Source organism: Fundulus heteroclitus, chromosome 4 (genome assembly GCF_011125445.2).
Source record: "Fundulus heteroclitus isolate FHET01 chromosome 4, MU-UCD_Fhet_4.1, whole genome shotgun sequence".
NCBI lineage: Eukaryota > Metazoa > Chordata > Actinopteri > Cyprinodontiformes > Fundulidae > Fundulus > Fundulus heteroclitus.
The window spans coordinates 8,971,688-8,989,516 of NC_046364.1; the positions used below are offsets into that span (position 1 = coordinate 8,971,688).

Consider the following 17,829-nt stretch of genomic DNA (forward strand, 5'->3'; position numbering starts at 1 on the left):
CTTGGTTACAGCGACATAATCCGCACATTAATTGGGTGGACCATCGGGTAGAGTCCTGGTCCACAGGTTGCCATGCTGCCTGTTTACAGTCAGCAGTTCCTCCCTGTCAAACCGTTTCGCAGTCCTCCGTTCCGGCGGATCCGGAACTAGTGGAGCTAGTACCCGAGTGCTACCATGACCTAAGACAGGTCTTTAGCAAATCCCAAGCCTGCTCCTTGCCGCCGCACAGGCCTTATGACTGCGCAATCGATCTTCTGCCGGGTGCCCCGTTGCCGGTTAGCCGCCTTTACAACATTTCTATGGCTGAGCGTCAGGCCCTTGAGAAGTACGTAAAGGAATCCTTAGCGGCAGGTCTTATTCGAGCCTCGTCTTCCCCGGTAGGGGCAGGCTTTTTCTTCGTGTCTAAGAAGGACGGCTCTCTGCGTCCGTGCATCGATTATCGGGGTCTAAACGCAATTACCGTTAAAAACAAATACCCTCTTCCACTACTCTCCTCCGCCCTAGAACCGGTCCAGTCAGCTAAGGTCTTTACCAAACTAGATCTCCGTAATGCTTACCACTTGGTGCGGATCCGTCGGGGGGACGAGTGGAAAACTGCCTTCAAGACCCCCCTGGGACACTTCGAGTACCGGGTTATGCCCTTCGGTTTATGCAATGCCCCAGCTGTCTTTCAGGCTTTGGTCAATGATGTCCTCCGGGACTTCCTTAACGTATTTGTCTTCGTGTATCTAGACGACATCCTCATATACTCCCGCAATCACTCAGAGCATCAAGACCATGTTCGACAAGTCCTCCAACGCCTGTTAGAGAACAAGCTATTCGTGAAGGCGGAGAAATGTGAGTTTCACAAGTCCTCAGTATCATTTCTCGGGCTCATCCTGGAGGGAGGACAAGTTCGCTCAGACCCAGACAAGATTAAGGCAGTTCTCGACTGGCCGGTTCCCGAGACCAGGAAACAGCTGCAACGTTTCCTTGGTTTCGCTAACTTCTATCGAAGGTTCATTAGAGGATACAGCCAGATCGCCGCTCCTCTCCACGCACTCACGTCCACCAAGTCCTCTTTCTTGTGGAGCCCTGAAGCTGACTCTGCGTTCATTGACCTAAAGAAGAGGTTCTCCCAGGCGCCCATCCTCATTCACCCAGACCCCAGTAGACAGTTTGTGGTGGAGATTGATGCTTCGGATACAGGGGTTGGAGCCATTCTCTCCCAAAACTCACAGTCTGACCAGAAGCTTCACCCCTGCGCCTTTTTTTCCCGGCGCCTGACACCGGCCGAACGCAATTATGATGTGGGAGATAGAGAGCTGCTCGCCATCAAGCTCGCCTTGGAGGAATGGCGACACTGGCTTGAGGGGTCCGAGCAGCCTGTCCTTATCTGGACCGATCACAAGAACTTGGCCTATATCCAGACAGCGAAGAGGTTAAATCCCAGGCAGGCCCGCTGGTCCCTTTTTTTTTCCCGTTTTAATTTGTCCATCACGTTTCGCCCCGGGTCGAAGAACCAGAAGCCTGATGCTTTGTCCCGCCTTTACTCTCCCCCTGACTCGGACGAGAGTCCAGCCACCATTCTCCCTTCATCCTGTGTGTTTGGAGCCCTCCAGTGGGAGATTCAGGATTTGATCGCTCAGGCACTGCAGTCAGACCCCGACCCAGGTACTGGACCACCCGGCCGGAACTATGTCCCAGCCTCGGTTCGTTCCCGTGTGCTCCAGTGGGCGCACTCTGAGAAATTCTCTGCCCATCCTGGTGTTTACCGAACCCGCACCCTCATCTCTCGCCACTTTTGGTGGCCCACCTGGTCTCAAGATGTTAAGACTTTTGTTCTCTCCTGTCCCGTGTGTGCTCAGAGCAAGCCATCTAACAGACAGGACGACAGGTCCAGCGGATTGTGGCCTCCCGTCGGCGAGGTAAGGGGTTCCAGTACCTCGTCGACTGGGTAGGTTGCGGTCCTGAGGAGCGCTCTTGGCTCGCTGGTTCTTCCATCCCTGACCAGTCTCTCATCGAGGCGTTCGTCTCCTCTCGTCCCTCCACTTCCTCCTCTGGGCCGCCAGGTGGCGACCCTTGAGGGGGGGGTGGTGTCAGGACTCAGCTGGCAGGGCTGTGCAGCTTGCTGCCAGCTCCGTTACCTCTGCTCCTTCACAGGTGTTCGTGGTTGGACGGTGGGCGGAGTGCGCACACCTGCAGCTCGTTCAGCAGCATCTGAGCGTTCTATAAGAACTGCGTCCGAACAGCGAGAGGACGCCAGAGTGTTTTCGTTGCGGTATGCGTGACAGCCTCGACCTCTAGCCCACTCTTGTTCCCAGAGACTAATCCTTCGTTTGCTCTCTCTCAAGGTTTCCCTGTGTCTACGTGAACCCCGAATGACTCTAGAGTTCCTCGGCTCGACCAGACGTACCTCAGCTCTGGACGCGAGTCACACCAACTCTCTCTCCGGTTCCTCTCGCTGCTCTGGATCCCTGGACGCCCTCGTTGCTGCTCGGACCCCCTCGCCCCGCTCTCCGTCGACCCGAACGCCTGCTCAAGACAATCCAGCTGAGTCCTCCTTACCGTCTCCCCGCTCGGTTAACCAATCCTCGTGGTAAGCTTACGTTTATAGCTTTATCTCCCGTTTCTTACCTTCTGTTAATCACATATCCCTTACCTCCTAGACTGGTCTGGTCCCTTGGTCCCGGGATAAGTTCGAGCCACCATCGTCCCCCGCCCCGCAGACTAGCGCTGCGCTCCGTGTGCTCCCGAGTTATTAATAAATCCTTGAATTCTGACCTGTGTTTTCGAGTGTGTTTTCTGCATGTGGGCCCGACATCTCAAGGCAAACATGACAGTAAAAGAAGAAAAAAAAAACAAAAGCATGCTACACACCACTGTGCATTTCAAATCCTTTAAGGAGCCTTTAGTTCCACGTGGAGCCAGAGTCATCATACACTCCTACAGACGTGTGTAAGTTGAGCTTATTTGTGCCTAAGCTGCACAAATGCACACAAGAGAAAAGGTTTTGACAAGGCATCAGTTATTAACAGAGGAGGATGGATTGTGTTAGTTGTCGCTGTTCAGAGCTTTAATCAGTCCAAATTAAGACTCGCGTGCCCGCAGGCAGTCGCGGAGACCTTCCAGAAACTCAGGAAGTTAAGGGAGGCTTCCAGAGGGTTAAAAATAGAAGCCGCTTGTCATTTTCTATTGTAGTCATGACAGCTGTCTTCCCTCTTCTCTCCTTTTTAACGCACTAACAAAAAAAAAAAAAGCTTAAAATGTTTACTTTCTGCTGCACAGGTAAACTAGTGTTCATTTAGTACCAAGTCCCTGTTCTCACTATAAAAACAACTTAATCATGGAGGCCCAGAAAAACACACTGTATGAACTGATTTTAGTGTCCACAGTACTTATTAATAAGTAAATTGTTTCACTTAATTCATTTGGTCATCTGGCCTAAAGCATGTTAAAACGCAGCTCAGAGATGACCTGAGCCTCCTCATCCTTTTGTGACACAATGTCAGAATCTACTTAAGGTTTCATGATTCTTTGTTGGAAAACTGCGGCCAACCTGTTGGTATAAAAGCCAACTTTAAACTAGTAAAAAGGTTCAAAACATGCACAATGTCATTTTGAAAAGCCTCTCCGGGTAAATAGGCCAATGAGTCACAGTCCCATAAAAAGACATTATGTTGTACTTTTACACAAATATCACAGATAACCTGATCATGCGCCTCCAGGATTTAACCAACATATACTTATCATTAAAATCTGGCCCACTGATTACACATGACTTTTATGTGTAATGACCATAAGACAAAAAAAAAAAAAAAAAAAGCAAAAGTGCAGCAGATTATATAATAGCCATTTTAAATCCAGCTCCTAGTAAATGATTTATAAGATTCTCATTTATGCATCAAATCATGTGTAAGTTATATGTTGTTGTGTTTATAGAATGGAAACAGAAGTTCTTAGTCTCTCAGTCAGAGCTGATCAAGCAGAAAACCAATAAATTTTGATTGAATGGTTCCTCTCTAAACATAAAGAAACGCACAAACTTATCGAGATAATGTTTTTATGTTGTACCGGTTTTAATGAGTTTGCTTCACTCAATAGCGCAACACCAATCAAAGACATTAACAAAGATAAAAGGCTCACATATGACAATATCAAGAGATTAAAAGAACGGTGCATTTCTAAAACTAATTTAAAATAAAGCCAACAAACTGACCCTTCATATACTCTAAACAATTGCCTGCAGGGTAAATTCTGAAATACCTTATACTTTCATTAAATGCACTTTGAGTGGTCAGAATCACTGGAAAAGTGCTATACAAGTACAGTCCATTTATCAAAATAAACTATTTCAACCATGATTTCCCTATAGACCTGTCGGCAAACACATGCAAAGAAAAAAAAAATTTAAGATGACCATGTAAATCATTTATGTCTTTTTATATTCAAAGCAACTCTGTCAATGAAGGATAGGTGTATTATTTATAATAGCAGTTTATTTTTTACGTTTAACTCCTGAAATAAAAGCAGGTTGACACCGTCAACAAAACTATACCCACGGTACTTCCATCAATATGATTTTCTCTTGTCATAAAGTCAGAAAATGTCTTCTTTGTGGAACTAATTAAATTAACAGAAGGCCTTAAACAAACAGCTGACAAGGCAACTCTCCTCTCCTTTACGTCTAACAGAAAATATGCAGTATAAAATACTTTGGCTTTCACCCTTTTAAAGCGCTCCCTCCCTCGTGATAAATTCCTATTCTGCCTGCTCACGTCTCCTGAAGAACGAATGCATCTTTTGTTAAAGCACCCAAGGCAGCGAGGCACAAAAAGCACCTCCACTCGTCCCAGCGGACATCATTCATGGAAACAAAATCCGCATGGCCACTTTAGACCTCCAGTGGAGAGAAAAGAGCAGCCCATGGGTTTCACCCAATGAAGGTCCTCTTAATATGCGACAGATATTCCAGATTAAGTACTTGACGACACGCTTGGCAAAATCCAATTTCCTTTCTCTGTCCCCGTCCCTGTGTGATAGATTTATTGGCAGTGTTTTCCACGTACAGTAAGTGGTGCGGCTCAAGAGTGGAAAAATAATTCAGGTGTCACGGTGGAGAGCTGGAATTTTATAAAATATAGTAATCCTCCGCACGTGGGCACGGGTGATTTGTTCTTAGTGAGACTGCACCGATTTCACTCTTCACTCTGGTCAAAGTCATGAGGAAAAACATTTTTTTGTTATATTTATTTAAGAGAACCGCAGCGGGCTGAAAAGAATATTAGGAAAACTGCATGCTGACATACAGCATTCAGAAGCACCCCCCAACCTAAAAACACACTGCAGCGATGTGTACGATGGATCCATGTTTTTTTATATTCCATATAACAAATTCTGACTCTACCATCTGAATGTTCCACCTGAAACCAAGACCCATTGAACGAGGCAATCTGATTTTGTCCAAATTTACTGAACCTGTGTAAATTGTAGCCTCAGATTTCGGTTCTTAGCTAAAGGGAATGGCACAAGGTGTGGAGTTATATGTCGGTAGTTGATCTACTTCAACGTTTGCCGTCTTGTGCGTTCAGAAATGTCATTCTGCAATACCCTTGTTGCTATTGGTTTTTGATTAAAGCTATAGTTGGTAATTTTTTTTGTCATACTGGCTGATATGGTCCTCACATCCAGACAGTGGTCAAAACATTAAGTATTCATAAAAAGAGGTTAAATAATTAAGGTATCTGTGAGAGATGCAGGCCTGTAAAAACTCAACCAATCCTGACCAATCTCTGCCGTTCAATCCGAACTGAAAGAACCAATCAGAAGTCTTCATGTCTCAACCTGCCCACGCCCCCTTCTGTCCCTCGAGTTCCAGGTGTATCACCTCATCTATTAGCTCTCCCACATGACAATCATTCTGACGCACCCGTAACACCAATGGGCGTGCTCCTTGTTAGTTTCCGCTTGCTGGCTGCGCATGCGCACTTCTAGTGTTTATGTATCCAGTTAGCTTCAGTGTTAGCCCTTCACTGTAGCTCCACTGCTCTCACCGTATACTTTGAACATGGCTAAGAATTGCACGACGCAAACCGCAAGAAAGTTTATGAGAAGAGGAAGGCCTCAGTAGAACGAAATAAGACCAGAGTGGATTTGAGAGATTTTTCCACGCAATGCACCTGAGGAGCGGAAAAGCGAGGTAAGACAGTCTTGCGCATTATTTGCATTTCCGGAAAAATTGCCAACTCTACCTTTAAATGAATGTTATTTTTCTATCATTTTCAAATTAGTCTGGACATTCTAACAAGGCATTTCTACACAGCTGCAGCTTGCTGGAGAATTCCTCTTTTTCAGACTATTCTGAGTAAACCTAAGAGATCTGTGTGAGGTTGTGTGTGAAAATCCCTTTAGATCGTCAGTTTTCTGGACTCGGCCGGTCTTTCTGGAACCAACAACCATGCCATGTTCAAAGTCAACAAACTCTCCTGCCTCTTTCTGATTCTGGGTTGTGAATTTCAGCAATTCACTACCTCTAGGTGTCTAAATGCTACTGAGTTGCTGTGATTTGATTGGCCGATTGTTCACTGTTTGCATTAAGCATTGTGTACAAATGTAACTAATAAAGTGACCAGTGAGAATGTGTGCATCACAACTGAAGCAAGAAAACGATCATGAGTTCTTGATAAGTTCCCAATGTGTTCTGTAGTAGTTAATCAACGTTAGTGTACCTTATTGTAAAGTATTATGACAATCACTACTATAGGAGTTCCCAAAGACTTAATTACGTTTAAACTCTACTTTAGACCATGAAACGGTCAGAGAACTATAAAAAAATAACAGGCGGGTCATCTTAGCAACACATATTGTTGCACACAAATACTACATCACACATTTTCTGAGTTGATTTAATGCATCAGTCATATGGTGAAGAAGCCATCCAAATAATGTATTAGGAAAAAATAAGTTTACATTGAAAAAAAATGATTAAAATCTTTGCAAAAGCTAAATATTTTCATCATTCATACCCATGTGATGCTTCCATAACAATGTACCACCACAAACAACACAACCGTTTATCTTCCATAGGAGACAAGCTGACATGATTAGAACAGCAGAACTGTGAGGAACAACATGGTGAGGTCCACTGGGAGCGAAGCTTTGATTTTGGTCGCTCTTCTCAGAGGCGGGAGGGAAAGAAGCCGCAGTGTGTCCGTAAACAAAGCAGGAGGTTTCATGATTCTATACGGCCTCAGATAACCTCTGTGGCAACGATCCAATGAGGTCTCTCCACGTTGCGTCCACGCCGAAAAGGCCGCGGGAGCAGGGTGGAGCCCCACAGCGCTGCCGTTGCTACGTGGCCGGCCGCCCAGCACTCTGGACACTACAGGACAGTGAAAGGCGAGCGAGGAGATAAACAAAGCGTGCTGAGGGACGAGTCCTCAGAGTGTCACCAACTGTCGCCGTTTCTCACACCGGATGCCACAAATCAAAACAGCCGGGAGCATTAACTTTCCTTTTATTTCAGCATTCAAGCGTCAACCTGAAAATCCAGCCAACACAAAAGGGGCGAGCACAGACTTGTCAAGCTAAAAAAAGGGAATGTCACCAAGTTGTAAACACTTCCTGTCAGGAAAGGAGCACTTCCTTAATCCTAGAGCAACCAAATAATACCAAACAATGGCAGATAGTGGTTTCCAGCCTCTGCTCATACTAAAATCTTAACATTATCTGACAAAAAGAGTAGAAATTCTCAAATTAAAGCATTACAATGTGTAAAATAAATGCACAGCCACATCCACACATATTCTAGTTAATCCCAATCTTGCTGTGTGAAGGTGGTTCACTTCTTATTCAGCTCTTAGGCCAGACGTTTCTGAAACACAGAAGTCTGACTGCCTCCTACAGAGTGAAAAAAAACAGTGACCTGTCTTTAATCAGAAGACGAAATGGCCAACCAGCAGCTATCTGCACGGCCTCAACATCACAGCACACTCTGGACGAAACAGACCTATTTACTTACAGCTTAGTTTTTTTGGGCTCAAAAAGGGGGCAGAGCTTCTTGCAGATCCCTTCATTGGATCTCAAATGGCAAGCAAGCGTAAGCATTTCTCTTTAATCTGTGGGAGACGATCTGCCTGCAGACCAGGGCTCCCTCGTTCTAGACTCAGCTGCACACACTGTCATTAAACAAAACAGAGCCATGTGTCTACAACTCCCCAGCGGCCAGAGCTGCAGCACCAGTCTGAGGGCTAATTGTGACCTGGTGGAGTCATGTGACTGATGTTCGGGCCCAAAGTTAGAAAAAGAAAACCGAGCAACACGCACACAGGCAGACTCCACTGGGACTCTTTAAACTGGATAGAAGGCTTGCAGATGGAGAGAGGAAAGAAAACAAGCAAACAATGGCTAAAGGCCACCATTTCCATGAGCTGTAACTTTGCTGGTGGTTGCCAGTAAAAATCACAACCATGACTGCTTGGTGTGCTCATTTACTACACAGGATTTCATTGCCATAATTGCCATAACCATAAGTTTCTGTGCTCAGATTCTGCTCCATCTTTGTCATTGAACGACCTCTTCAATGGGGAAATACATAGGAAGCTGGTGTGGTTGAGAATCATCCTTTGCTTACTTTTGAAATTCCCTTAACAGTCAGGAATGCATGGGAAACGCTCTTTTGTCATTGACGGCAACGCAGAGGAAGGACTTTGAACACATGATATGCTTGCCATGGAACCTGATCAGGATGAGAGTCAGAAAACACTTTAGATGTTTGAGATAGTTCAGGAAATGCACAGCATTCTTTGATGCTCCTGTGACTGGAGAGTCAAGATGCAAATGATTCCTAGAGCTGTGCAAAACACACCGTTCCACAACACCTCTGTCTAAATGCTACAACACTGAGCTCTAGCAGACACCGCCACACACTTTTACTCTAAGGGATTTTAATTATTAGAATAATTACTTGTTGCTTAAAAGATGTGAGTCACAATGTGTCTCATGCTGATTATGGAAAACAACAGCTGCAAGGTCCAAAAACATGCAAAACACAGCTTTCACACAAATCTGTTGATTATTTCAACCTGCGCTTAAAGCTGTCAAAGCGCTGAAAATGACTTGGAAACATTACTTTTCCATTTCAGCTGCTACTGTAGGTTCTCACAGCGTTTTACTTAATCAGCTTTGCCTAATTAAACATCATGATTGCTGCTGAAACTGTTTTGAAAATGAAGCCGGGTGGTAATAAGACATGACCCCTTCCAACCCTTTTAATGTAACCAGTTACCTACGGATATGGCGCCTGACAAAAGCATTCCCGCCCCTTGAACCTTCCCACATTCCTAAAACTTCAACAAATTTTACTTAAATTTTATGTGAGAGACAAACATAAGGTAGCACACAATATCACAGGCTATGCATCCTTAAGCACAAGGCAAAACAGTGTAGCATACTTTAGTACCCCTGGCCCTCAACGGTGTTAGGAAGTTTAAAACTGGGTTCTAAAACAATATCCATTTATTTTAACATCTAATTGAGAACTGTTCAATCTATCATATGAAAGCGGCAATAGATTGACTGAGCTCCGAACCTACCAAGACATAACTGTTCATCTAAACTCACACTGCAAAAACTGAACTAAAAATAAGCACAATTTTCCTAAAATGAGTGCATCTGTCCTTGATTTGAGCAGGTAAATAACATGGTCTGCCAACAGAATAAGATTTTTGCACTTAAAATAGGAACAACTCATCTCCATCGTCTTATTTCAAGTGCAGGATGTCTATCTTATTTTAGGGTTCAAAATACTCAATCCATTGGCAGATAATATTATTTACCTGCTCAATTCAAGGACAAAAACTCAAATTTTAAGAACATTTTACTTATTTTAAAGGTCTGTTTTTGCAGTGCACTATTCTGGCAACAGAAAGGGTTTCTAAGAAAAACATCCAGATAACTGTGGAGGAGCTGCAGGGCTCCAGCATTCAACTCATTTGGGAGAATATGCTGAGAGAGCAATTATCTGTCATCTCTTCTACAAATCTGCTCTTTATGGATCAGTGGCATGCTGCTGACAGCTGACATGAAAAACATGGTGGTGGCAGTGTCATGCTGTGGGGATGCTCTTCTTCACCAGGCACTTGAACATGCAGCCAGAGCAGCGGTGGACTGGTTTAGAGAGAAACATCCCTTTGCTGTAGGGTGGCACAAAATCCAGACATGAATCCCACTCACTGTGATGAGGCTCAAAAACAGATGATCAGAGGCTCTCCATCTATTCCTACTGAACTGGAGCCATTTTGCGAAAAAAATAAAAAATGAAATAGATGCAAAGTTCAGTCTGTAGATGTAAAAAGCTGGTAGAGAAATGCTACAAAACACTTACAGCTGTCTTCACAGCAAAAGCTGGTTACAACAAATTCTCAGTCCTGGGGGCTGAATGGACGTGATAGTTTCCAGAGTTTTATCATTTCTCCTTCCACTCGGCAGTCATGCATGGCCTATCACATAAAATCCAAATAAAACACGTTTCAATGTTCAACGGTATGACAACTTTTCTGGGGCACTGTATGTAGGTGACTGCATGGAAGAGAGGCGCTCTAAAAAAAAAAAAAAAACACCTTACGGACGGATGATGTTTTGTTGTGTAGCTCCCTGAAGAGAAGCACTCTCACAGAACCAGGTGATATTGACGTCGGTGCTTGACATGTCTCCTGGCTGTGGCAAAGATAAGTGTGTGAAAGGCCGGTGGGATGCACTCATAAAACTCCACTGATGTCTCGAGTAACAAGCCTGAAAAGCAGAGCGAAGGCACTCGGGACGCGAGGAAATGATGCCGAGCGGAGTCGAGTCGTGCACAGAAGGCGGTGGGATCTGTCAGACGAGCCTGCTCAGGCCGCTCCTGACAAATGGAGGTCGGTGGATGGTACATCGGGTGGTGGACTACTTACCATTCCACTGTGCTCAGAGTGATCAATATTTTTTATATTTGCTTATTCATCTAAAAGATTTTTTTGTTGAAACATTAAGCCACAGGAGAAAAAAAAATCCCAGTGAGTAATATTTGGATGTGCACGTTCGTGTTGAGGAAAAGCATCACACCAAGATCCGCCGAAGGCCTCTGTGTATTTCTGCAACTGGGTAGCGGCAACATTTAAACCTTTCCAATCGAAGATCTTCGCTTCAGACATATTACATATGCATTCATATTGATCGGCCTGTCAGATGGACCTTCTGAGCATAAAATATGTGTGCATTTACAAAAGCAGGGATGTTTCTTCCTGTGGCATTCCAGCCTTTGCTGCTAGAACTCAGTCCAGCCGAAAACAAGTGGTTTTATTATTGCCTCTGTTGTAGCAACACCTGCAACGTGCAATTACACAAGCCTAACTCTGTCAAAGACCTGCAGACTAGTTTTCAACAGACAGGATTCTTGATGCACCAGGATCGTCACTGACTGTCAGGGAGTCCGGTCCAACATGTTTCTGTAGACAAACCTATGAGCCAGGAGAGCTGCGAGCATTGAAGGTAGCCAAACACACACGTCCCAGGTGAACAAACAGATCGCAATGATAGCGTGCGGCGCTCCGCCGGGAAGCAGCGGCCTGTCAGTCGGCTTCAGCCAACTGCCTCTGTTTACACATTTGTCGAACAGAACCCGTCATCACTTTGGGGCGTCCTTGAGAGGAGTTAGCTTAGCGCCGAGTGGAGCGATGAGCTGGGAGATGAGGCCTTTAATTAGTTTCAAGGCAGGATGATAATTGATCATCTCTCCCAGCCAACTCTACCATGAAGGGCTCGGCGTAATTAAAAACAAAACAAATCACAATTTCCTATAAACTCTAAACTGTGAGTAAAGTTAATTTGCATCAAAGTTAGACTGAGGGGGGGAGGGGGGGGGGGAAGGCCAGAGCACTGGAATCATGATTAATGAACTAAACACACAAAAAAATTTAGGAAAAAGTGCAACAGAAAACTTCTTTATCAGGATTTTCCTTCTTCTGGAGTCTGCTGAATGAAAATTGAGTGAGAAAATTCCCCTGACGCTGCTATTGGCAGTTCAGGCATTAGGTAAGCAGTGATAGAATTAGCATTCATGAGTCTGGGAATTAAAACATCAATGTTGCCAAGCAGTGCTGTTAAGACACTCGTGTGCTCTTTGCGCAGTCAGAAGTCGCAGTTAAGCCTGTTCAGTCAGAAAATGGACGGAGACATTTATGAGCATACATGGCTGGATATTTGTATGCAGATGTGCCAGAATCCATCCAGAAATAACTAGAAATGCGTCAAACCATCAGACCGGGACAAATTCTGAATTAAGGTTGACGGAAAACGTCATTCCTAACTATTCAAAACCATTTAAAGTAAGATTTTCCAGTGTTTTTAATTTTGTCTGTATCCTCCAACCAAGAAACATCTCAATCTGCAGGTCAGGCCTCAAAAAAAGAAAAAGAAGGAACTGATGTCATCCAGGAGACAACTAATCAGCGCAGTCCTAAAAATAACAGCTAAAAAAAAAAAAAAAAAAGGTAGCAGGGAGACTATTTTAAACACATGGCAGACCCTAATGAGGAAAATCGAGGACTTATACCCTTTTAACACCAATCTGTAGCATCAGAGGACAGGAAATAAAACAGCAAAAAGCTCATCCTCCCACAAAGACTGTTAGAACAAGTGCCTATTACCAAAAAAAAAAAAAAAAAAAAGGAGCGTGATCCTTTATTTCCACACTTTCATCCATCCTCACCTGAAGACTTCCTCTAATGTGGATTTACAAACAATTACCATCACCAGCAGAGTGAGACAGAAAATAGCCAGCTCCCTCACAAACTAATCCTCACTACAGGGTAAAGCTGTGCCGCTACGAAAGGAACACGGTGATTTATCTTGTAGTTGTTTTACTCCTTGAGATCGTGAAAAAATAAACATGCACTTTATCGCCAAAAGTACTGACACGCTTGCCCGTTACAGAGTAATCTGAAATATTATGACATCTCAATCTTGATATATATAGGTTTACCATGAAATCGGCCCGCCTTGTTTCAGCTATAACAGGTTCAGCACATCTGGGAAGGCTGTTCCCAGTTTTTAAAAGCGTGTTTTTAGGAATAATTGACCATTTTAGTAAAAAAAGAGTATTTCTGACATTAGACAGGACGTACTGGCTATCCTTCTGCACTAATTCATCCCAAAGATGCGCCTCCTGGATGGGTCTCAGGGCTTTGTGCGCGCCAGCCCATCTCCTCCACACCAAACTCGTACATTCATGTGCTCACGGACCTCGCTTTCTGTGTTGGTCCGCAGAGACGCTGAAACCGGAAGGTGAGATCCCCAAACTGTTTTGTGAAGAGCATGAAATAGTCCAAAATGTTTCCGTATGCTACGGCAATTAAGAGTTTCTTTGAGTGAAATTAAGCCCATTGTCTGACAAACATTGGCCCCCAGCATGATGCCCCCTACACCAAGCTTTGAGCTTCATGCAGACACTGTTACACCCAGACTTGTCTGAATGATTGCCAGGCAGGGAGGTGGGATTCGTCACTATAGACGTTGCGTCATCACTGATTTAGAGCCCAGTGGCAAACAGCAACAGCATCTGACGCTCTGCTTTGCACTCAGTGACGTACGGTTTGGGGGCAGCCCATTCTGTGAAGATGTCTACACGCCGTTCTCAAGTCAACCTAAAGACCAGACAAAGTTTAGAGGTCTGTAGATTAGGCCTGGGCCATGAACCGAAGATTTACCAACACCGAAATTTACGACAATAACAGCTGTCATTTTGTCTGTACTTTCGGCATTTAAAAAAAATGAAAGGAAAAGTTGTTTTTATGTGCACAGGTAGTCTCTGGTCACGTCCCTTTAAGACGCTGCGCTGCGTCTACAGTCTGTAGTCACGTGACTCCACCCCATCCGGCGTGAAACAGGAAACAGCGAGGTGGAGAAAATGGAGGAAATTTCAAACGCTGAAGTGGCGGTGGAGCCAGTGGAGGAAGAAGAGGCGTGCTGGTAAATACGTTGCAGCATCATCTGATCTCTGGTTCAACCCGTCCATTAGTCTGAATGTACATTACATCAATGAGGAATGGAGACTGCACACCAGAGTGCTTTTTTATAACCGATACTGCAGAGATGGTGGGACAAGGTTTAAGCGTGATGCTGTCTGCATGGGACATGAAGAAAGAGGTCCTCTTTGCTAGTGCTACTGACAACGGCGCAAACAAAGTTAAAGCTGCCGAGCTCAATAGATGGACGCGAGTGCAGTGTTTTGGGCGCAGGCTATATCTGGCAATCAGTAAGTGTGCACATCTTAGTAGCGTATAAAGGTGTGCTCCATAACGTCATTATTATCACTTAATGTTTAGCCTATATGGAACCTATAAGGAAGCACGTGTAGTTTGGATTTGCATCGATTAAGATAATTTAGCTGTGATTGTCCAGGTGAATTATACCATTTTGCAAGTAGCATGGGGTTGGGGCTCCATTTATCGTTATTTCATTGAGCTCAAAAGAGTGACAAATTGTTTTTAGCTAATCTTCCTAGAAGCCTGCATGGTTATTTGTATACCCATGTAGCCATTGAGGGGATTAAAAGCCTTAAATTCAAGGATTTGGTGGGTTGTCTTACTAATTTTGGCGTCAGAGAAACACCACCACAGGTGACTTTGCTATTTTCTGTGAGGCATTCTAGGTGCGTCTTCCACCCCCCCTTCCCTTGTTTGCGCCACGGCACCATATTTATTCAACCTCCCTTCTCTCGACAAACACCCAAAGCCCACCAGCTGTCAGCGCTGGTTTTTCCCCGGCCTTAACGTCATAACATCAAGCTCATATTGTTCCATCAGCCGCCTGTCAGCTTCGGCCGTGTCGGCACACGATGACAGAGACACATTGGCAGCGCTGGAGCAACACGATCCCTGACTTAAGCAGGTTCCAATAAAGCTGCTGTTAACATGATCCGTTCGATCAGCCTGAGCAGCCAGGGTGGGGGGAAAAAAAGGATGGTTTTAAAAACATGTGATATTATTATTATTATTAGTATTATTATTAAACTTGCACATGTTGGTTGGAAGAGGGTGAAAGCGTCACAGAATATGATTTATCTAATCTTTGTTCTTGTTTTATGCCCCCCACCCCCCTTTATCTTACTGTGTCACCAAACCACTGGTGGCAAAATTAAAATCTCAGTCTTCCTTAATGCAACACCCTGATGGCACGCTGCACGCATTGCGCAACGTAAATAAAAGCGCTGAAGGAAAACCAACTGTGAAGTTGCCACTTGTCAGAGGACAGGTGCAAACGCAACACTGACACGGAGCAGGAAGTAAATGGGACAAGAAAAAAAAAAAGAAAAGCCAGCACATAGTCGTGACCGAGGTCTGATCTGAGTGCTGCAGGGGGGGGGCATATTCTCAGGGCTGGGGCTTTCATCTCAGCTGATAAGCAATATGCAAACACAGGGCAGCTTCCCTAAGATGTATCACTCTGGGTTATTCAGCAAGTCTTGAAGCATGCTGATGCCGAACATCTCAGCAGCTTTTCACCAGCTCAATGCAGAGCAACCGATTCGTGGGAAAGCCTGAGGTGACAGCCATGGCCTGCACACCATCTCCCCACTTCCACCTCGCTCCGTGGGCATGTTGGGATGCCTAAGCTGGGAGGTTTGAGGTGGCTCAAGGGCGCTCTGCACATAGAGAGGATACAAATAAAGCCACGCAGCCCAACGGTGGTGAAGTCTCAAAGCAGTGGAGACAATGAACAAGATAGATGAACTCCTAATAAAACATTTAGAGGAAGTTCTGACACTTTAAACACATCAACTAATAAAAAAAATGAATGCAGCTTCTTTTTTTTGTATACTTGTATCATAAATAACTGCAGTCCCTGTGGTGCAGGTTGGATATTAGACTGAGGCTGATGGCGCAACTCGCTGCTGTGATAACAAGTTCTCCCAGTTGTAACTTCTGACTAACAGGAGTTGGGCAAGCGCCTCGAAATAAAAAACACGCACGCGCACACACACACACCATGTTCTCTTCTTTTTCCTTTTCTTTTACAAAGAGACAGGTAGCGGTTTTATGAAAGTCCCCAGAAACAGAACATGTTTCCTTCCAATTCTATCAATAAGTTTTCTAGAAACAAAGAAAAAGTAAAAAAAAAAGTTACAGCGAACAAACTTTCCCCCCACCTTTTCCTTGTCTTGTTCCAAGGGAGATGAAGAAGTAGGAGACTTCACGTTCCCCACAGCTACCGCCTGGGTGACGGTGACACCCCCACCCGGAGCCGGGCTGCTCTTTTCGATAGTTTCCACCTTGATAAGTCGGTGCTTCGGCGACACATATTTGTTATCCGACGGCACCACGGCGTTCAAGCTCGAACCGAAAGAAATATTTCCACCCGTAGTGTACGGGTCTTCGAAGTCCAACTCCTTCTGTAGTTTGTAAGCAGCGAGGATGTCCGGCTGTGCGGGACTGGGGAAAGTGGCCCCGGTGCCCGTTTGCTGGAAACCAGGCGCTCCGGGCACACCGGTGTGACAGTGTCTGTAGTCCGGTTTTGGTGGAGCCGGAGGGGGTGCTTTGGCAGTTTTGAATCCTAGGTGCTCCTTGAACCACTTGGCCATGCTGCCAGTTCATCGCTCTGAAGTCATGAATGCAGTTTCAGCTCCAACGTCGCCGCGAGCGCAGCCCGGATAAAGTAGAGGGGTCCTCGGGTCACGCGCGGCCAGCCGACCGGGTTCAGAGCGTGTCGCCGGTCTCGTGGCGGAGCGAGGAAAGAGTGCGCGAGCGCCGTGCGTGCGGAGAGCAGCCGCGGGGACTTTTCTGATCTGCCCCGGCGCAACTCTGTCCCAGTCACACTCGCGCGCAGACATACACGCAGCTGTTCGCCCTGACCGCTCGGTTCCGACCCACGTCAGTTTTCCCAGACTACGCAACACAACAGCTCTCTTGTGCAAGAGGAACGCACGTCTCCCCTGCCTCCTACAACCTGTCGTCCTCTGTACCTGAGAACACTCACTGCCACCTACCGGACTTCTGAAACTGCGCTCGCTGCTGTGGACCCTGAACAGTCACAGCTGCGCGCACGGATTTATTAATAATAATAATAATAATAATACATTTTATTTAAAAGGCGCCTTTCTAGACACTCAAGGTCGCCGTACAGAAGGGTAAAAAACAGAATGTCAGGAACAGAATCAAAACAAAAAACATTTAAAAAATAAATAAAAAATAAATAAATACCGAGGCTGGGACAGGGAAATTGATAATTATTAGCTGAAGCTTCCTTTTCACCACTTACACCCCCCCCCCCCCCCCAAACCATGCCTCCCCAAAGAGCCGGGAGTCCCAATGCTTTTGTGGTGAAGTAAGGAGAAAAGCCAAGAGGAATAGCTTTCTAACCTTTAAAAACAAAGAGGGAGACACCTGGAATCACAAGATAAGGAGCTGCACTTTCAAATCCATGCACAAATTTAATATTTTGTAACACAATAATGATGATAGTTCAAATTCTTCACAGGTGTTTGGTTTGGTATCTCTGATAATTAATATTTATCAGCATAAATCATTCCAATAATAATTATCATAACATTTACAATGCGTAATTTGATGCAAACCTGGTGTATTTTTGATTGATATAATTCCACGTAGATCTATTTGTAAAGGCAAAACATTAATTATTTTTATTAAATCAATGAATACATTTTTATTGTTTTGTTTGTTCTATTTTAAATTGGGAGATTTAGAGAAATGGGGTAAAAGCTGCCCTTCTAAATCCACTCATATTTTATTGATTAATGACACAAAAACCACTGAATAGTTTAAAGAACAGATAAGCTCTGAGCCAGAAGTAAGATCT

At 44.8% G+C, this 17,829-nt stretch overlaps 1 protein-coding gene and 1 long non-coding RNA gene across 5 annotated transcripts in view; one reads left to right on the forward strand and one right to left on the reverse strand.

Annotated features, from left to right (window-relative positions):
- The window catches only part of zgc:158464 (uncharacterized protein LOC791139 homolog), a 127,943-nt gene extending 110,915 nt beyond the window's left edge, over positions 1–17,028 (reverse strand). For all 4 annotated transcript variants that reach the window (XM_012868239.3, XM_036136009.1, XM_012868237.3 and 1 more), the window contains exon 1: positions 16,163–17,028. In XM_012868239.3, coding sequence (XP_012723693.2) covers positions 16,163–16,594 — 432 coding nt within the window. In that variant the 5' untranslated portion in view covers positions 16,595–17,028. The remainder of the gene's footprint in view (positions 1–16,162) is intronic.
- Positions 1,921–2,691, forward strand: LOC118562888. The gene is made up of 3 exons (XR_004930863.1): positions 1,921–2,260; positions 2,334–2,578; positions 2,649–2,691. It is a non-coding gene; the product is annotated as an uncharacterized LOC118562888 (long non-coding RNA).
- Positions 17,029–17,829: the final 801 nt, after the last annotated feature.